This window comes from Pygocentrus nattereri, chromosome 23, assembly GCF_015220715.1.
Source record: "Pygocentrus nattereri isolate fPygNat1 chromosome 23, fPygNat1.pri, whole genome shotgun sequence".
Classification (NCBI taxonomy): Eukaryota; Metazoa; Chordata; class Actinopteri; order Characiformes; family Serrasalmidae; genus Pygocentrus; species Pygocentrus nattereri.
Window position 1 is genome coordinate 11,702,509 of NC_051233.1, and position 22,336 is coordinate 11,724,844.

The window sequence follows — 22,336 nt, forward strand, 5'->3', positions numbered from 1 at the left end:
CAATTATCTAAATGCACTTGTGAGATATCTGACCTTTTAACAGTTATATAGCAAATGGCCTGAATTTCCAGCTTAATCCATTATAGAACATATCAGCTACAATGAGTCATGGCCATTAATTTCCCTAATATAGCACGACACATCATCTGATTCTGATTCTGACCTATTTTGTAGTGTTGACCCAATTTCTCAGCGTTCCGCCCTCGTCTTTTCCATCTCAAGTCTCTGGGCTGACGTGGGTCACAGCTAGAGGACACAAAATCACAAGCAGGTGCTTTGAGTCTGCGACCGTGTTACATTGTTTAAGACCTCATCCAGAAAGCCAATGCAAACCTAAAGCGCTTACGTTTTTCCTCCTCTCATCATGTTTGTGCAGCTGGGCAGTGTACGGTCAGCATTTTCACATTGGACCCCTCTGTCTGACCACCTGCACCTGTCCTAGACATGAACTCCTGTGCAATCGCATACACTCACACAGAACATTGGTCACGCATCACACAGCATGTTCTTCAGGGCTTCCCTAACAGGCTGCAGATGAGATTGCAGGTTCTAATCTCATAACCTGAACAACATCAGTTCATTCCCATTAAAACCTACATTATCATAATAGGCATAAATCTAGTTCTGAATGCACATGCCCTAATTACAAGCCTGCCCATTGTGTACAACACAGACGAAAGGAAGCGCATTTGGAGTGTTAGGCTGTAACCATTTACTTTCAATCGTAACTTCTTGTCGTCTTTACAAAACATCATTCAGCAAATCTGCATTGGCATAATAAGGACCACTGAGAAGATACAAAACAATAAAGGTACATTTTGTCATTTATCAAAATAAACAACAAGCACACATATTAAACCCATAGTATAGCACTTCCAAAAATATTTTAGGTTACTAGCTACATTAGAAGTCTACCAGCATTCTGTCTACAAAATGGTATGAATCCATATCAATGTATCTATTTTTTCAACCATTAAAATATACTACAGATTCAATATACAAAGGCACAAGATACGAATAAAACTAAAATACGAATAAAAAAAACAACAACAAAAAAAAAAAAAATCAGAGTAAACACCATTAAGACATTGTCACAAAAGCGGACACTACAAGGCTCAAGTCAAATAACAACTCACACTCACGTCGGTATAAGAAATGTACAAAATTCTCACTGTAAGGTGACTAATAGTAATAATGCAGGATCAGAAAAAAGCGTCATGACCATCAAAACACCAATTTTTCGCTCGGTTGAAACATCAGACACAGAAGATTGAATAGGTGTACATAAAAACCGTAGTTCCACACACATCTGAAACAACATCCAACAAATAAAATCAACCCATGCTATATTGATTTTTGCTCTGATTTCTTTTGTACTCGGGATAACATGCAGGTACCACAGAAAGGAGGCTGGGATGAAAGGCAATATTGTGTCGTGGAAAAAAGCGCAAACCCTCTCAGACTACGAGACAGTGGGGATTTCAGTTGACCGCAGCAGTCAGGAGGTGTGTGTAGTACATACACTGAATCAAAAAATGAACAATGACGTCACATGCCAATATCCCATCCCGTCTTTTGTTTTCTTTCTCTATATTGCGGTTCTTCCTTGCTGGCTTTGACCGCAGAGCTGCATTGGGATTGATGTTCAAAGGGCTTTTGAGAGGTTTTCACAAGGTCCTTCAGCAGGTGGGCCAATCTGATTGCGCTAAACATCCTCCTCCTGCTGATTATCAGTTGGATTGTTCATTGTCCTTTGCAATTATATGTGTATATATATGTATAAAATGCTTTTCACATTCTTTAGCCAAGTTCTGAAAAACAAGGGTGTCGTCTCACAAAGTTGGATATTGCACAACATCACATACAGAAAAAAAAAAAAGAGAAAAAAAATGGTTTACTTGAAAACATCACATTGGAATGGAGCAGCTTTTGGCCAAATGATTGCCCTGTGCAATGTCAAATACAACAAGAAAAAAAAACAAAAAACCTCATGTTCTGAATCAAACAGTGTGTTTGTTAAATGACCAGACTGAGCAAGAGCTGTTATACACATTTGACAATTTCCAGCATTTCTTTAACCACCTCATATTGTGCTACGGCATCACAAATTGCATTGGAAAACTCTTGAGATGCAAACTAGTATGGCACTAAATAATAAGAGAACAATTCCATAGTGTACTGACCAAAGATGGGAAATGATTACGAAAACAAGGCCAGGTGAGAATGTCTGGGGGCAACCATGAGAATTTCTGGGTTAAATGTGGGTGGGGAAGCAGACTTATTAAGGTGGTAACAAATAGAGTGCGAAAATTCTAAACCAGTCCATCACCTCATAAAGGCAGAGCTCAAAATAGGGGACGACATTGTGCTCGTCAACATTGTCCAATGAACGACAATGGTTGTTAGATCATGGATGTAACAAGTTAACACAGCTGAAAGGCCTACCCAAAATTCTAGCTAGCTTGTTTTGCTTGTTTTATCAATTGTACTTTGGACTAGAAATATTTTAGGGTGTTTTAATGGGAGCGTTCCCTTGTTTGTGCTGCAATTCAGGAGTAGTATCCAACTGCAGAACTGCAGCACAGCAACTTTAGACCGCACACTTTCAGCCCTAATGAGTAAAGGAGTAAATAGTGGATTGAACATTTACTGCCCAACTCTTATTAAATGAGGAACCATTTTTAACAGGAAAACATTTTGTATTAGTTTTTTTCCATTTTTAAGTATATTTGGTTGTGTAGGCTGCCGTCATGCATAGGTGTAAATTATTACGAAATAGCCAGTCTCTCATTCACACAGCTCGACTGCTCTAGTCAATGCTTGACCACGCCACACACTTCTATCATGATAACAGAGGCTGAAATCTCAAAATGCTTTCTACTCCCTTTGCACTACTTAGCACTATTTAGGTTATAGAACAGTGCATTTTATGTTGAACAGAAAGCCATTTATGTTCAGCCATTTGCTCCATTACTCCCTGTCTAACCCTTATGCAGTCACTACGCAGGAAGTAGGAACTCATTTGAGATTCCGCCACAGCATTTGAGGAGAATGTTAAACATAACCCTCCATATCCTCCATGCAATAAAATGCAAGGTATGACTGCTGACATACTAACAGCCTAGGTCTGAGTGCGGTACAGACCCTTCTCCAACAAAGCACCAGAAGTCCCCATTACAAGATCACGTCTGGCTTCACGGGACATGACATCATCTTCATATTATTCTTTTAAAAACCTCTGCCATGATTTGTTGCTCCTACTCAGCGAAACGGTTTCAGATTAAATTTTGAGGTTAAGCTGAGGTGCCATTCTTGAAAACGAACATGAGGCACAGCTGACAAACTCTAGCAGCACAATATATACAGCAAGAATAAAAGAGGGGGCAGATTAATCCATTAACTCCTTAAACCCTAAAGGTCTGCCTGTGGGTCCAAACATCAGATCCTTACTGTCAGAACTACATAGCTTACGTATTAGCTTCATAGAGGTTCCCAATTCATTTATAGTAGTTAGGCTGATAGCATAATTGATAACGCCTTAGTGAGATCAGATACATATATCAATACTGGACAATTTGGTTTGCCCTGTAAAACAAGTTCACACTATAATCCTTATATGAAGTGCAGCAGTGTGTTTAGATTGTTGATTCATTTACATGATTATGTAGGTAAAGTGGACATGACAACTATTACACAAAAACACATTATTATTGGTCATATTTCACACAATTTGTGGACGTCCAGAGATGCAGTCATAGATGAACGCAGCGTTGAGACCTGGCTGTCACTGCTGATAATATAAGTAATTGAGTAACCCTCCAATTATTTTGACAACTGAGCAACTGCTTAATTGGTTTGCTTGACTTCAAGCTTAAACAGACACTGAATTGACAGCCTACATTCAGAGACGTAGTCATTTCATCTAATGCGCTGACTCTAAATCCTTCTCTAGAATTTAGTCATGGCATCTTTGGAAACTGCCAAAATATAGGCTGCAATTGTCAGCTGTACTTAAATAAACCTTCTGACTGGAACGGCATTTGATGATGTAGCGGCCTAGAAATGGAGGCCACCTAGACTGCAGACTAACTTTGTGAATTCATCTGTAAAACTTCAAGCCGCGATCACCAAGGAAAGTGTAACGTTTGGTGAAAAAGTCAAATCACTTAAAATGGTAAAGGCACATGGCAATTTGCTTTAGGAAATGGTTTATTTTGCTTTGCAATGAATTTATCTAGAATAACTCCACAAATTCGTTAACCTTGGAAGCATGAGCCATGATATCTTACTAAAAAACCAAACGAAAAAGCGAAAAAGGCTGTTTTTTCAGTCAAAGGAATATCGCTAGTTACTCAGAGTAGCAAAAAAACAAAACAAAAACAAAACTGTTTACTAGCAAGTGTTAGCCATTCATCTAAATTGAATAAAACCACGTCACATTAGAACTGCACTGATATTTGCTCCACCCGTGCTTAACCGTGAATATTACTGGAGGAGCCTGTTAATCTGCTGAGCTGTAAGACTTATTTAAACAAATAAAGTCTACTTCATATACATGTAATTTGTAACTACAAAAAGCAATATAGCTTTCTGTGTGTGTGTATACTCTTATTGGTACATCAGTAGCTTTCCTGTTTTTGTGTATGAGGGGAATCTAACTTCTGATCACCTGTGTGTGAAGTGGAGGTTATTCACTAAGCTCCATTTGAGGAGCTGGAAAGTATAAAATCATCCAGAGCTAGTAAATACATGTGCATTATTGCCTACTAGCTAAAAAAAAGGGTACTACATTGTTAGGTAGAATTATAGGCTACAATTATTATCATCAAACTGATAACTTGAATGTATGATTTAACAACAAACAATACTGGCTGTTGCTATACTCTGCACAACTGTTACACTCTGTGCAAAGGTTATGCACCTATATAAGCAATAAACCTATTGTTGATATTTGAAGTGAAAAGAAATAAAAGACAACCTTTAAAAAGTAAAAATTATTTAGCAATGTTAATACAAAATATTAATTATAGCAAATGCAAAAATGTTACTGACCGGTCAGAACAGAAACGGTAAGCTAAGAACAATTACAGATTGTTAAATTCTCTGATTTTTCAAATCTTGATATAACAATCTACAACCATGGGCTCCTCTTAAGCAGCCAGATGAAGACCTTCCTCTACTAACGAAGGCTATAAAAAGCTTTCAACTCAGAGTTTCCAGTGTCTGAAATGTCATTAGGAAATGACAGTTAAGGGAAGCCAAGATAAAATCTGCAAGACCAAGAAAACTCTCGGAGGAAACTGCTTGTATGCTGGCCAGAGAGTCAAAGCAAAACCTCATATGACACCTGCAGGAAGGTTTGGCTGACACAGGACTGGCGGTACAGCGTTCTGCTGTGCGGCATTGCTTGCTCAAACATGATTTGCATGGAAGAGTCATATGAAGGAAACCTTCCAGTGACCTGCAGTCACAAAAGTCAACGTTTCTAGAACAACATCTAGACAGAGAAAGAATGGAACTCTCTGGTCACAATCATCAAAGACATACGTCTTAAAAGAAAAGGAGCAGCATTTGATGAAAAGAACACCTTGCTAATTGTTAAGCATGGGTGTGGATCTTGAGCCAGTGGTACAGCAAACACTGCACAGGTACATGGAATAGCAGATTCAATTATATCCAAACCCTTAGATTTTGTAAGCAAATGTAACACAGACTGTTAACAAACTGATGCTGAAAGGAGTTCAGCCTCTAAGACAGGACAATAATCCAAAAAAATAAAAATCTTGAAAATCTGTGGGTAAATGTTAAACATGCTGTTTATGCAAGGTGGCCCAAACATAATCACAGAACTAGAAGTGAAAAGAAAAATCACAACAGAAAGACTACTGGCTGGCTACAAAAAAATATGCAAGCTGTGACATCTACCAAGTAATAGCTCAGCAGGGTGTCCAGCCTTTGCATGTCAATTACCAATTCTTTTCTATAAGTTAATCTAATATAAAAAGTGCATAAACATTTGCAAAAAAAAAAACCCAAAACCAAAACAAAAAAGTTATTTTCTAAATAATTTTTTGCTAAGTTTGTGTTTACTCTGTTTCACTTCAAAAATCAACAGAGCTGCCCAAACTTATAATAAACTTTATGGATTTACTAAATACGCTGCAGTTTAAGGGGTTAACTTTTCTACTCCGCTCCCCAAATGCATTGCTCCAAAGGCTACTATCGTAAACACCATCAAATTATGAAAATTCACTGCTTTTTAAAAAGGAAACAGGATTAGCATAGGATTCCTTATAAGGAATCTGAGGTTGCTTTACCAAAAAGGGTTTAGTAGTGACCATACAACACATCATACTGCACTCCCACTTGGATTTCTGTTTCTGCAAAAGAATGCAGATGAAGTAGTAGCTTTTCACATTTCCAAGAACCTCTGTCAGAAGTCCTCTTGTTTTGGGTTGTAGGCCAAGCAGAGCAACTTGCTACGGTTAAGGCGCTCCACTGTGCAAGACTCAACAAAACTCGCGTTATAGGAGCAGAAGAGAAGAGGAGGCAAGACAAAAACCTAGACGGATCAACTTGCTCATTCACTCATCACCCAGTAAGATCCAATTTGACTGAATAAGGCTAAGGTGGTGCCTCAGTAGGCGTGGTTCATCATCTCACAGCTTCCAAGCACCTTTTGATTCCTCTTATGACCTTATAGAAGGTCCTTGTGTGTGTGTGTGTAATATATATATATATATATATATATATATATATATATATATAGATTGATAGATAGATAGATAGATGTGTGTGTGAAAATATAACAGGGAAAACCAATGGAAAAATTAAATTACTGAAGTGTTAAAACAGGACGTCTAGCCTTAAAACTTTTCAAGTTTACTCTGAACCTCAGAACAAATGTCTTTTGAAAACGTTTGTAACCAACGTGAAAGAAAAACATTCACATTTCTCTGTAGATGGTTCACAACTGAACATGAAGCTTCCAAAACATTAGATATAAAGTGTCCAAAACAAGAGTATTCCGAACTGCACTCCACACATTGAGACCAGTGTTAATTTTTTCATTTTTCTTGTTGCATTATCCTGACTCAGGCCACAAACTGCAAAACACCCAAACCGAAATAAATGTAAAAAAAATAATAAAAAAAACAGGAACATCCCCTCACTCGATTGTAATGGACACAAGTGCTTTCTTCTGCTTTCGTCCCTCCTCTTCTTTCTCTCTCTCGCCTTCCTCGGGCTCGGGTAGAGAGGTGACAGCAATGGCATTCTTGGGTTGCTCCGCAGGTGTCCCCTCACCCCCTGCCTCTCCCCCCTGTGCCGCTCTGGAGCCTGGGTTGTGGGCCGGGGGCGCTGGGGGATGGGGGTCGTAGTTCATTGTGGAGGAGACCTGGGAGATGACGGGCGTTTGGACTGAGGAAGAGGAGGAGGAAGAGGTGGCGGTGTTGGCCGCAGTTTCAAAGGCCTGCTCGGTCATTTCGAAGTGGGCCAGACTCTCCTCCTCCTCCTGCATGTGGCTCAGGTAGTCTGGGAGGAGGAACTCACTGGAGTAGAAGAGAGAGAGAGAGAGAGAGAGAGAGAGAGAGAGAGAGAGAGAGAGAGAGAGAGAGAGAGAGAGAGAGAGAGAGAGAGAGCGCGCGCGCGAGAGAGAGAGAGAGAGAGAGAGAGAGAGAGAGAGCGAGAGAGAGCGCGAGAGAGAGCGCGAGAGAGAGCGAGAGCGAGAGAGAGAGAGAGAGAGAGAGAGAGAGAGAGAGAGAGCGCGAGAGAGAGCGAGAGCGAGAGAGAGAGAGAGAGAGAGAGAGAGAGAGAGAGAGAGAGAGAGAGAGAGAGAGAGAGAGAGAGAGAGAGAGAGAGCAAAAGAGGTTAATTACAGCCATAACCGGACAACAGTCCTCAACATTAAACTCTAGATCTGAGCAATACAACATCAACTGCTCAAACATGTCGTTGGGGTTGACAGGTTTTCTGCTATTGATATACTCTAAATTATTATTTGTGCTACCTGACTGTACAATACAGATGCAGCAGATCAAGGTTGAAAATTGCTGGAATATACTGAGTCAAGTATCACCACTAGCTTCAGTTAGCTGAATACGCAAGTGGGCATTTCATAACCATGATCAGCTTTCAAATTGCTTTTAGAGACAATAAAGAAGTTTACACAATACAGCAGGTCATGTTCCACTACCCTTCTCATAATTCCTAAAAAAAATTCAAAATAAAACTTGGACTAATCTTGACATTTAGCTGATATTTATCCTTACATTTGTCTCAAAGCTTCATAAAAGCATTTGCAGGACTTCTACTTAATCAGTCCTTCCATACATGGGTCCAAATTCTAAAATGAGACCAATTTTATGTCCTCTGACACAACCACCACAATCTAAACAGACATTCTGCTTACATATTAAAACTTTTGCACCTAAAAAAATCTAAAAAATGCCATCACTTTTGCACCAGCCACATATTAGGCTTTATGTTTTCCCCAATATGTAAACTTGAGCAAATAAACAGTAACTGTTACTAAAAATATGCAGAAGTGTGTTCTCTGTAGAATAGCTGGTTTCCACTTAGAAAACCAACAACACATGTTTTGACCAGAAGCACATAGGATTAGATTATAAAAATGCTTGTACAACCCCAATTCCAAGTTGGGACGTTGTGTAAAACATAAATACAAACAGAATATGATGATTTGCAAATCCTTTTCAACCTATATTCAATTGAACACTACAAAGACAAGATATTTAATGTTCAAACAGATAAACTTTATTGTTTTTTGCAAATATTCACTCATTTTGAATTTGATGACTGCAACACGTTCCAAAGAAGTTGGAACAGGGGCATGTTTACCACTGTGTTACATCCCCTTTCCTTTTAACAACACTTAATAAGCGTTTGGGAACTGAGGACACTAATTGTTTAAGCTTTGTAGGTGGAATTCTTTCCCATTCTTGCTTGATGTACAACTTCAGTTGCTCAACAGTCCGGGGTCTCCGTTGTCATATTTTGCGATTCATAATGCGCCACACATTTTCAATGGGAGACAGGTCTGGACTGCAGGCAGGCCAGTCTAGTACCCGCACTCTGTTACTACAAAGCCACGCTGTTGTAACATGTGCAGAATGTGGCTTGGCATTGTCTTGCTGAAATAAGCAGGACGTCCCTGAAAAAGACGTTGCTTGGATGGCAGCATATGTTGCTCCAAAACCTGTATGTACCTTTCAGCATTAATGGTGCCTTCACAGATGTGCAAGTTACTCATGCCATGGGCACTAACACACCCCCACACCATCAGAGATGCTGGCTTTTGCACTTTGTGCTGATAACAATCCGGACAGTCCTTTTCCTCTTTGGCCCGGAGGACACGATGTCCAAAAACAATTTGCGTCAGTCCATCCCAGATGAGCTCAGGCCCAGAGAAGCCGGCAGCGTTTCTGGGTGTTGTTGATATGTGGCTTTCACTTTGCATGGCAAAGTTTTAACTTGCACTTATAGATGGAGCGACGAACTGTGTTTACTGACAGTGGTTTTCTGAAGTGTTCCTGAGCCCATGTGGTAATATCCGTTACAGAATGATGTCGGTTTTTAATGCAGTGCTGTCTGAGGGATCGAAGGTCACGGGCATTCAGTGTTGGTTTTCTGCCTTGCCGCTTACTTGCAGAGATTTCTCCAGATTCTCTGAATCTTTTGATGATATTATGGACTGTAGATGATGAAATCCCTAAATTCCTTGCAACTGCACATTGAGAAACGTTGTTCTTAAATTGTTGGACTATTTGCTCACGCAGTTGTTCACAAAGTGGTGAACCTCACCCTGTCCTTGCTTGTGAACGACTGAGCCATTCAGGGATGCTCCCTTTATACCCAATCATGACACTCACTTGTTTCCAATTAATCTGTTCACCTGTGGAATGTTCCAAACAGGTGCTTTTTGAGCATTCCTCAACTCTCCCAGTCTTTTGTCCCATTTTCTTCTGTCCCAACTTCGGAAAATATTGCAGGCATCAAATTCAAAATGAATGAATATTTGCAAAACACAAAGTTTATCCGTTTGAACATTAAATATCTTGTCTTTGTAGTGTATTCAACTGAATATAGTTTGGAAAGGATTTGCAACCTAACAGTCCCAACTTCATTGGAATTGGGGTTGTATTACAATTATAATGGAAGTTCTAAATACACAGCAAAAAGTGAGCTAGGAGGAACTATGAGGCAGAAAATGTTCTTGAGGTGGAAATACAGCAGGTATAAAAACATCAGCTATGGCTTTACTGACTCAAAAGTTTCAGCAAGTTCACTGTTTAAGGAATATGCATTACTGCAGACAATAATTTCATTAAGTCTACCTGTATTTATTTAGCAAAGGAACAGAAAACCTTTTTCCACTCGAAACACATTTATAATAGAAGCCAATGGGCAGGTGCTGAGGAACTGCTCTAAGTACAGGGAAAGGCACCAAAACGACTGTCTGTGGTCAACGACTGCCTGCTACAGACACAGCAGGTGGAGATTAGGTGGAAAAATTTGCTGAAATATTCCTTTAAGAGTTATCAGACTCTACTCTGAGCCCGGGGAACACCTGGTTTCAACGGGGGAGACGTGGGGTAGACAGCGGCTGGTTCTCATTATCGCAACAGAGAAACACGCATCAGAACACAATGCAGCCACATTTTCTGCCTGCCAGCGATCTCTCACTTTTTCTTTCTTGCTCTCTCACCCATTCTCTCTCTCTCTCTCTCTCTCTCTCTGTGCTTCTGAGTGCGTGCCAAAGCATTGCCTCACTCCTGCAGGCCTGGTCAGCCCAGACGTTGTTTATTTGGGCTGGATGGGACAGCAAGTAAAAGACAGAGGGAAGGATGGATGGGCAAAGAAAGAATGGGTACATATGTGTGAGGAACTTAAGGCTCAACATCTCCACGAATGAGAATGAGGATTCTCAGGCATTACATCATGCTGGCTGAAGACCAAGTGAATGTCAGATGTCGAGTGTGAACATGGTTAGGCTACCACTAAGCCGAAAAGAATCTGCAGAAGTTATTTAGAATAGCTGTCAATTCTCTCAAAATCATTCATACTTTATTTTTAGCTATTACCTTCGCTCCAGAACAAATTCCGAGTGACCAGCTCAGATCTGTCAAAGGAATAGGGTTTCCCTGCATAATCCAACTCTTCCCAACACAGTGACGCCTTTCCCAATAAAGCACATTTCCACATAAAACATATTTCACAAGCATTCAAGCCCCAAACTTGAAACAGAACTTGTAACTGTTCCCTTGTTTCAATTTTAATAAATACAGATTTGCATACAGGGAACTGGTTGGCTAGCACTTCCTGAAGAACTTTTATCAAGTGATAGAAGGCCTACGTAACGTTCTGGGACACGAACAACATTAGGAACATGTGTGAGCATGAGTTTCCAGGGATAAGACACCAGGATTCCCCAAGGGTAAGAATGTCCATGAACCTATCGAACATTTTTGTGAGTGAGTCAGTAAAACGCAATAATGCCTACACTGTTTCACTGGGGCCTGGATCTGTCAGCAAAGCTTATGATCATTATTAAAGATAAAGTGAAGGATAGCAGTTAAGGCAAAGAGATTTCTGATGACAACACCAAATATATTCAAGTATTCTAATTAGCAAGGCATTACCATAGCCTGCAACCACTTTTAACACAGAGGATAAAAACAATGAAAGTCAACCAATCAAGATTCATTACGTCGTGAGTGCGTATACATGGTGTATATATAGTACTGTGCAAAAGTCAGAGACAAATGGGCCATTATTAGTTTTTTAAGGAGATATTTCTGCTGAGATAATCCACTTACCAACCTTACAACAACCATGCAAGACCACTAAACCTGCCCCCATCAGATAAACAGTACTCAAAGCTTTCATCTCCGAAAGACAGAACAAAATCAAGCTCCATTCTAGCTTAAAATCTAAAAAAAAATACACGTTTTTTTCCTACATTCTTCCACTGTGAGAAGACGTTACTAAAAAAAGGAAAGATGAAAAAAGAAGAAAATCAAACAAAGAAGCTGCTGATGCTCTCAGAAGAATAAGTTCAGACCTCATCATCACTGAATGTGTTTGGGATTACTTTGATCGTGAGACACAGAAAATGCAGCAAATGCAGAGACTGAAACTTTGGAAGTGAGGATGAACTTAACAGCTTTCTTTAAAAAGGTGAGAGCATGTCATTAAAAGAACAGAAGCTGTAATTAAGGTCATTCTAAAGTATTCTGTGTTTTGAAATTTAATGTGCTCTGCTTTTTTCCTGCCGCTGGAAAATGAAGAATTTTGACTGAAAGCCATATAATGAAGAGTGGTCTCTGACTTTTGCACAGTGCTGCAAACACTATCATTCAAAAGTCTGGAGTCAATATTCTCAAATGTATAAAAGCAGATATATGTACATTATTGTTATACGATTATAATATGATGCTTGTGTTATGTGTTCAGATGACGGACCCGTAAATGATTCCAAAAGAAAAAAAAAAGCGTGACATCAAAATTAATATCTAGAACAACTAATGCTTGAAAAGTGACCGATAACTTGAGACGTGACTGCAAACAGATCACACTATATAATGCAGGGTGATTCTAAAAGATTAATCCTATTTCAAAATGGTATAATTAACCTGTAAATCATTACAGAACAATGCAGTAAATTGTAAATGTTGAACATAAAGTTTATTATGTAGTTTTACAAGTGCTTAGTATGAACCTCCTACAGCTGTGCAGACAATATCAACGCATCAAAGTCATCCCATACTCGATCAAGCATGTTGGGTTATCACTGTACTCACGACTCTTTCAGTGCGATTTCGGAGATCATCCAGTGTTGTGGAACCAAAGACGAACACTCCGAGTTGTTAGAGGTTCACTACCGACGTAAATTCACAGACAGATTCATGCTTACTGAAGAGGACAATGCAAAAGGATTTCTGCGGAGTTGTCGCCATCTCTTCGCAGACTAAAGGGAGCTATTTTCAGGTGACAGTCAGAAACTTTATGACCCCCTCTTCCAATTGGTATATGATTGGTTTTTGGTGCCTAACGGTTGTAAAAATATGGTGCTTTGAAATCAGACGAATCTTTTTGAATCACCCTGTATTTATCATATAGTAACAACTTGATCCCAGAATACTTGAAATACTGAATAAGACATCTAAAAATACCTGATGTCTAGATTATAATACTTAAATCTAAGTTATTATTGAATAAGATTAATAATAACGTGACAAGTTTCCAAACTTTTGAACAGGAGTATATATGTGTGTTTTTCACATCCCGCCTCTCAAATCTGGGTGACTAGCTAAGCCTGTATTGGTGTTCCTGTTCGCACAGAGAGTCATTTCTAATTGCGTTCAGCTCCTCCTCACCTGGTCTGGAAGTAGTTTGCTAGCTCTGACGCCTCATGGTTGAGACTCCTCAGGTGTACGATTAAATTGCCGGAGTTGGTAAACATGGCGCCGCATGTTTTGCACTCGTAAATCCGAGGCTTGCGGATGATGTGGCGGGACACCCTCATATGGTGCTTATATTCACCGAAGGAAGTGAATGTGGCGCTACAGATCTGGCACCGGAAACAGCGTTTACCTTCATGCTTCAGCCGGTGCATCTTTAGGGAGTAGGCTCGCGTGAACTTTTTCCCACAGCGGTCGCACTGGAATGGCTTAATGCCTGCAAAGGACAGAAAGGGTCAGCGGTCACACAGACGTCACAATAATAATCGTATACCAAAATAACTTTGTTTAGTATGAGTGTAGTATGTTTCTGCATAAATAAGTAACAAAGATGTAAAATAACTATTTTAAAATGGTGTCAGAATTGTTCACAGTTGTGGAGAAATTTTATGCTCCCTCACAGAAAATTATTACATGAAATATTTTCAAATACGCCGCTTTATGCCTGAGACAATATGAACACAAAACATAATGAATGTTTATTTGGCCGTTCAGACATGGAATAAAAATGTGGAATGTTATGATTGTAATCATCATTTTTATGCTTTATGCCTGAGACAATATTGTATGATGGTTTTGAATCCATTTATGATGATGTGGTACATTGTAAGGCAAAACATTCAGATTTTTTTATTTTACCTTTATTAACATATAAAACTCAGAACAAGTAGGTTCAGTGATGTTTTTGGACACTAAATAAAACGGCTGGATTTGCACTCTAGACACTGTACCCCCTTGTTTCACCACTGTTAAGGAATTTAGTTCTATAAATTTCTCCACAATTATCCATTTTAAATTAAACCACTCTAAATGACTTTGCTTACATTTCAATGATTAAATTATGCAGACATTTGGAAAAATCACTAGAATTCCACTTTAAATAACACCACTTACACTACATCAGAGTGAGGTGATTTTTAATCTCATTGATTAAGTGGCAGCTGTGGGTCAAGGACTGTGAGTGTGGAAGCGGTAAAAAGTTGTGATTTTCTCAGCTTAAGTTGAGAAGAAGCAAGTTTCCTGAACCCTGCATAGGACTGGAGACCTGTCCAGAGTGTATCTTGTCTTCTGCCCAGTAATCACTGGGATATGCTCAACAAAGCTAACTTTACAACATAACATTACAGTGTGAAATACTAAAGTTGCAAGTTTATTTTTAAATTGCAAATATGTTACCTCAGTGTGGACTCTTACATAACTATACATAAACGTTAGTGTAAAAAAAAAAAAAAAAAAACCCTTGTGCTTTAAACAATTTTGAAGTATTACCAGGGAGTGGTAAATGTCAAATCATCTATTTAACAATTGCAAAATATTAAACAAGCTGTTTGGCATTTGCTTAGCTAGTATGATAAAAGTTCTGCTCAACACATAACATGTTAGATTCTGGATAACTAAAGAGCTGACACAATCTAAAATAATAATGATTCAAATCAACCATGGCGGAACATTAGCTTAGCAAGCAGGCTAGAGACCCAAACAGTGCCACATACTGAAGTACATTTGATTCTGACTAACTGAAATAAACATGAATTATAAATGCTAACATCTGAGAGAGCAAAGGTCAAGTGGCATTAGAGTGACAAAAAGCTGAAATTGAATCTATTGTGTGGTGTTTTGGCTAAGCTAACAATAGCATGGTTAGCAGGTTAGCAGGCCAAACATGCCACACAGCACAGGCTTGGTTTCAGCAAACTGATGTTAAAATGACACCTATTTAGAACATAATCGACAGGACAAAGTTGAGTGAAACTGAAATCTAATATATTTTTGGTGTGTGTAATTCCCTACTTCCATTAGCACCACCTATCAGTGAGTCCCCACACAACCAACCAGTGATCACAGTGAAAATATAAATGGGTTGAACGTGTTTATTTGGCCGTTCAGACATGGAATAAAAATGTGGAACGTTATGATCATAACCATCATCATTTTTATTGTAGTGTACCTTATTATCATTATATGGCCCAACCTTAGTCTTGGTGCACTTTGTCATGTCCATATTCAAAACTACACAATGAAATTGGTGTTAAAGTGTAAAACTCATGAAGGACGAAGTTAGCACCACCTGTTTGGATGACCCTGGAGGAGTCATCTGTTTTGTCCACTTCTATAGCCGGATTATTGTGTTCTGAACTGCCATTGAAACAACCTGTTACTAACTTCTGCTCAAATCCTGTTGTCATAGGCGCAATCAAAATCTGGAATCAGTTTACGAGGTCCTTTTCCCTAAGGGGATTATCACAGGCAGCTCCAACTGTAAATAATCATATGTTCCCCCATCAATGTTGGATGACGCTTTTTGGGCCCAAAAAGGGGTGTGATCTCTTTCTCTGACCTTTATATTGATGGTAAATTTGCCTCTTTTGAACAGCTAATGCAGCGATATAATATTCCTAGAACACACTTTTACAGATATTTACAGCTACGGAACTTTGTATCCTCAAATCTGGACAGCTTTCCATTATCTCCTTCAATCTCTTTGTTAAAATCAATCTTTAAGCACAAAGCAATTAATACGCAGGCAATTAGTATAATTTATGGACTACTTAATTCACATAACTATACCTCATTAGAGCTTCTTAAAAGTAAATGGGAAATGGATCTGGGTGGAACAATATTAGAAGAAACATGGCGCAAAATAATACAAGGAATCTTTTCATCTTCTATCTGTGCAAAGCATGCTGTCATTCACTTTAAGATTGTACACCGTCTACATTGGTCTAAAGTTAGGCTTTCGAAGATCAAGGCTGATTTAGACCCTACATGTGACCGATGTGGGCTAGCTCCTGCTTCACTTTTACACATGTTTTGGTCATGCTCAAAACTGTATACCTTTTGGAATTCTATCTTCCAGACTTTTTCAAAGGTCTCTGGGAAAGCGGTGGAGCATCACCATTCATAGCAATGTTCGGTGCAGTCCTGATGGATAGCGCTCCTAACAGATGGGATATAAATATGTTTGCTTTCTGTTCTCTCCTTGCCAGGAGATTTTGTTTAAATGGAAAGACACTAATCCTCCAACTTACAATCACTGGGTCAGAGAGGTACCATCTTAAATTGGAAAAGATTAGATATACTTTGAGAGGATCCACTAGGAAGATTTTTGATATTGGGCAACCTTTTTTATCATTTGTTGAAGATTTTGATGCAGATAGTGTGTTAATGTAACTTTTTGAATGATTATTTCATTAATGTTTTAATTTATTTATTTATCTATTGTATTTATTAATTTATTCTATTTAATTTACCCTCTGCAACTTCTATTATTATTTTTTCTTTTCTATTTTTTTTTCTTTTTTTCCCCCTCTACGTATACGTGTTCTTTTGCGTATGTATGTATGTATTATGTTAGTATGTCTGGTATTGTGAGGGTAGGGGGGTGGGGAATACAGTGTGTTTTTCTTTTTTCTGTGATATTATATGAAAACTCTAAGCTAAACTTGCTGGTATTTTAGCAACAAGGCCACATAAGCAGCCAGTAATTGGGAGGTGTTTTTCACTGTAGTGTAAATGCAGCGCAAGGATGGGCAATAACTTGAAGGCTTTTCACAATAGGCATCATAATGCCATGATGCTATGAAGGCAAGAGAGAGCATACATGACTGGTTATTTCTGATCCCTGTTCCTAACACTGTAGTGTTATGATGAAAGGAGCCTGCAGTGAATAAAGCCAAACAGCACTTAAGTTCCATGTGTAAACTGAATGCCTTTTAGAGGATGAATTATGTCCTGGTGCTCTAAAATGCCAGTTACGTAAGTGCAGAGGCTTCCTTACCAGAGTGGATGAGCATATGCTGCTTGAGGTTCTGGATTCGGGTGAAGCGGACCCCACATGTGGGGCACTGGAAGGGGCGCTCAGGCCCATTGAGACCGGGCCGTGCAGAGGGGCTGATATACAAGTGGTATGGGTACTGGACATTTTCCAGCCTAGAGAAGAAGAGAGGAAAGAGAGATGTTACAGTAGCAAACACTTTTATAAAGTTCACTCTAATCAAAGTATCTAATGCATTTAATGTCTTAACTCATTTTCAAATTAAACACACTCTTTAGTTTGCCTAAAGATATTATGACAAAGGAAAATTTCACCAAATCAAAAAAGCATAATTCAGTGATTCAGATGTGAGCAAAGTGATTCAGAGTAGTTTGATGTGAAATGCAGCACTAGAGAGACATTTCACATTTGCAACAGCTGACCAATTATTCTGTAAACGGTATCTGAGACACTAGTCACTTTAAGCTAGCACTTCTATACGGTTTCAAACAATTAATTATCCATAGAAAACAAGCCAGTCAGTCCTGCTGATTTACACTGGCTTCAAAGACCAATTACAATGACAGATCTTCAAAGAAAACCTCTCTCATTTTTTTATTAAATAATTAAATGATTAATAACATCATTTGAATATGACAACACTAATTTCACTTCTTGATCCATATGACAAATAAGAGTGAAATATTACTGTCTTATTCTTCCAGGTTGTGTAACCTGGGTGTTGAAGAAGCCAAGAACAGACACACTTTTCAAACAACCTGAATATCTTCATTCCGAAAGCCACAAGGTGACTTTTAACTGACTAACCTGTGGCAAATGCTTTGGAATATCTACAAAATGATCTGCTTGAATGTCTGTGAATCGCCAACTTAGCAATTCCTTTGGACTTGTTTTCATACCACCACTGTCTTCTTCCATAGCTCCGTGAAGATCTGTCCAAAGAGGTTTCAAGTTAACATATAACAGGTTTAGTCAGGCATATCAAGTTGTCATATAAAAGTATAAACTCCTCTCCAGAGATGGACAGCTGTGTCTTTTTCTTCCCCTTTTGTTTTGCATCATGACACTTCACTTTTCTTCCAGGATTCCAACAAAATTCAAGATCCAAGAACTTTCCAGAGGGCCTGCCAACTAGCTTCTGGCCGCTTGGCAACAAGTCACTGTCCTAATAGCCACGACAATACCGCGTAAGCTTCATCCACTTATAAACGAGTATAAGTGAAGAAAGATGGAGACTGAGGATGAAAAATAGTGTCCTGCCTCAGAGGGGCCTTTTATAAAAATTGTATAAGTGAGACATAGTAAAAAGAGACTCTGTAAAAACAACGTAGGCGTGTGGCGAGACCCCTACCGATCGTCTTCCTCCATGTGGCCGGTGGTGTTTGGAGTGCCCTGGATGGACTGAAGACCCTCAGTCACCCCCTCATCCATGGAGCCTGAGAGAACAAATCACTAAATGATTGAGGAGTTAGAGCTTATGTAAGATTATTTTGTTATCCTGTGAACAATGGCTGCGAGTTGGTAAATATTAAGTGTACAATGCTTCATATCTCCTTTAACTGAGAGTGGGTTATCATGAGACCGCAGACATGGCTAGCTCTTCAGAATAATACTAACTGTTGACTTAGGACCAAAGCATATGTAGGTATAGTGAAGTACAGAAATGACACTCAATTACAAATGCAGACCTTGTCCTAAATAATGGCAGTCCTAACACCACTGACACACATTTAAAACTGAGATTTTCAGTTGAAACGCTGCGAAAAAACACTACAAGTCAATAGCCACCCAAATCTTCTCTGCATCTCTTCTTTTAACTCACTCAAACCACATCCAGGTCTTGACTAAGGTCACATAGATTTGTCAATGCAGTTTAAGAAAGTTTTACTTGCAGTGAACCACAGAATTTTCACTGTGTACAACACGTTCAGCGCTGAATTTGGGTCACACTACACAGGTACACTTAATTGCCAGAAGTTTTCGCTCATCTGCCTTCACAACTATATGAACTTGCATGCCATCCCATTCTTAATTTAATATATTAAATATAATGTTTAATATAATGTTGGCCCACCCTTTGCAGCTATAACAGCTTCAACTCTTCTGGGAAGGCTTTCCACAAGGGTTAGGAGTGTGTTTATGGGAATTTTTGACCGTTCTTCCAGAAGCGCATTTGTGAGGTCAGACCCTGATGTTGGACGAGAAGGCCTGGCTCGCAGTCTCCAATCTAATTCATCCCAAAGGTGTTCTATCAGGTTGAGGTCAGGACTCTGTGCAGGCCAGTCAAGCTCTTCCACACCAAACTCGCTCATCCATGTCTTTATGGAACTTGCTTTGTGCTCTGGTGTGCAGTCGTGATGGAACAGGAAGGGGCCATCCTCAAACTGTTCCCACAAAGCTGGGAGCATGAAAATTTCCAAATTCTCTTGGTCTGCTGAAGCATTAAGAGTTCCTTTCACTGGAAATAAGGGGCTGAGCCCAACTCCTATAAAAACAACACCACACCATTATCCCTCCCTCCACCAAACTTTACACTTGGCCCAATGTAGTCAGACAAGTACCGTTCTCCTGGCAACTGCCAAACCCAGACTCATCCATCGGACTGCCAGAGGGAGAAGTGCGATTCATCACTCCAGAGAACACGTCTCTAGAGTCCAGTGGTGGCATGCTTTACACCACTGCATTCGATGCTTGGTGATGTAAGGCTTGGATGCAGCTGCTCGGCCATGGAAACCCATTCCATGAAGCTCTCTATGCACTGTTCTTGAGCTAATCTGAAGGCCACATTAAGTTTGACTCAAGTTTGATTAAGAGATTGACTCTGCAGAAAGTTGGCGACCTCTGTGCACTACGTGCCTCAGCATCTGCTGATCCCACGCTGTCATTATATGTGTCCTACTAATTTGTGGCCGAGTTGCTGTTGTTCCTAATCGGACTTATTGCACATGTAGCATCCTATGACGGTACTATGCTGGAATTCACTGAGCTCCAGTCTGCATGCCTAAGTGCTTGGTTTTATACACCTGTGGCCATGGAAGTGATTGGAACACCTGAATTCAATGATTTGGATGAGTGAGTGAATACTTTTGGCAACATAGTGTATGTAGTTTATATTTGTATTTTTGTTATTTCTTGTTTTAAACATCTTCAGTCCAAAATTTGTAAATTAACAGTTATTTATAAAGGAAACAACACTAACTGCAAAATAAATCTGCAGCATGTGCATGCTTGTATGTAAAGGGGAGCCGAAACCAGTGAAGGCAGAATTCAGCGCAACACCTAATGTCCAAATTGGCTACCACACTTGTTCATTTTCATAGCTCATTGTAAGTCATTCTGTGCCCTAAACTACACTGACAAATTTGTGCAAGCTTAATGAAGACCTGGATGTGGTTTGTGAAATGTATTGGGCATGTATTTACAGAAAAGATTTGGATGCTTCCTGACACTAAAGAAGCAAAATTTGGGATGAGAGGAAAATTGTTTATGTTAAAAATTTGTCAAACAATTTGTTTAAATATCCAGAACCTGCCAGTAGGTCCATTTTTTTTACTTTGATAACTCAAGAATAACTAAGTCAAGTTTACATTGTTTTCCATATAAATGATGTTTTATCTACAAATTTATCCAGGTTTCATAAGCTGGGCACTTAAAAAAGCTAGAGCAGGCCTTCATTTCAAACAACGCAAATATCTTATTCCCAAAAGCCCCAGGATGACCTTCACAGGAATAACGTTGAGCAAATGTTTTGAAACCATTAGGCCTACTTAAAATCTACAAAGAGATCTGCTTAAATGTCTGTCCCAACTTCCCCTTAAACTCATAACTAGCCTGCCATTTAACTAAATTTGACTAAAGAATTCAGTGTAATTAATCATGGCAAACTCAGATTCACTTGATCAGGGTCATTATTTGACTGAGCACACCTATAGATGAAGACTGGGGGCTGATGAGCAGATCCTCCTGAGCATGCTCGCTGCCTGGAACAGTCTGCTGGTCACTAAGGGAGCTGTGGGAGGCGCTGACTGGCTGGGAGGCCTCTTCGTGTACTTCTTCATCACTCAACCTTTCCACCTTCACTTGCACATCCTCCTCTTCCTCTTCTACCACGGCTGCTCCACCTACACCCATCCCACGAGGGCCCTCGCATGAGAGGTACTCCACCAGTGCCCGACCACTTGGGTCTTGTCCGGACGCACCAGCAGACTCCAGCAGCCCTTCAGGTAGCTTGGCCTTCTCAGACGCGAAGCGGCGATCCACGCCAAAGGGGTAGGTCCAGGAAAAGGCCAGGGATGGCTCAAGGGTCTGTGCAGAACTCTCAGGGAATGAGGATGAGGAAGGTGAGGGGTTGGGGACTTGTGGAGAGGAAGAAGAGGTTGGCTGTGGGCTTGCAAAACCTTTGCGCTTACGGCGTGACTCACGGCAGACAGGGATCGGTCGCTCTGCCACGCTGCACTCTGATGACACAGGGGAAGGCGAGAGGGCATCCAGAGGTGCAAGGGTGCAGCCTGTTGCGCCTTCTGGGGCCTCCTGTGGGCGATGGAGACTTGCAGATGCAGCACTGCTAGCAGCCCCAGCAGATGAAGAAGCATTCCACAGGATGCTTGACTTCATGAATTCGGAACATGTGTTGGCCACTGCAAACATCTGCATGTAGCTGGCTGCAGCAAGCACATCGATGATGTTCTCTGTGCTAATGGAAAGCGTGGAGGTGTAGGCATACTCCAGCAGGGGAGCAAAGCCAGCCACTGTCACATGATGAAGGTCCAGCACAGGTTTATCATCCTCAGCCCCAGCCTCTTCCTCACTGAGCTTACCTGAAAGCTTGGCCTTCAGGAAGTCACTGCAGCAGGCCAGCACTACCTTGTGGGCAGAGAAGAGCTGGCCTTGGACACGGATGGTAACATCACAGAAATGGCCTTCACCACGCAAGGCGTTGAGCTTGTCCAGTAGCTCCTGGCTGTGACTTGGGGAGTTGTGGGTGAAGGTCTTTACTCCCATCCTCACAGCTGACTAAGGATGGATTTCCTGTGGGAGAAAAGACGATGTTAAAAAAAGCACTGCAGGCCTACCGAATACA

The 22,336-nt window shown here is 40.1% G+C and overlaps 1 protein-coding gene across 3 annotated transcripts in view; it reads right to left on the reverse strand.

The window, feature by feature from the left end:
- Positions 1 to 688: 688 nt before the first annotated feature.
- Positions 689 to 22,336, reverse strand: part of zbtb44 (zinc finger and BTB domain containing 44) — a 26,980-nt gene continuing 5,332 nt past the window's right edge. For 2 of the 3 annotated variants that reach the window (XM_017701784.2, XM_017701783.2), the window contains exons 2-6: positions 21,183 to 22,284; positions 18,608 to 18,692; positions 17,260 to 17,411; positions 13,398 to 13,698; positions 689 to 7,550 (exon numbers count right to left, since the gene is read on the reverse strand). In XM_017701784.2, coding sequence (XP_017557273.1) covers positions 7,169 to 7,550; positions 13,398 to 13,698; positions 17,260 to 17,411; positions 18,608 to 18,692; positions 21,183 to 22,257 — 1,995 coding nt within the window. In that variant the 5' untranslated portion in view covers positions 22,258 to 22,284 and the 3' untranslated portion in view covers positions 689 to 7,168. The remainder of the gene's footprint in view (positions 7,551 to 13,397; positions 13,699 to 17,259; positions 17,412 to 18,607; positions 18,693 to 21,182; positions 22,285 to 22,336) is intronic. The other variant, XM_037533303.1, reaches the window with a different exon arrangement.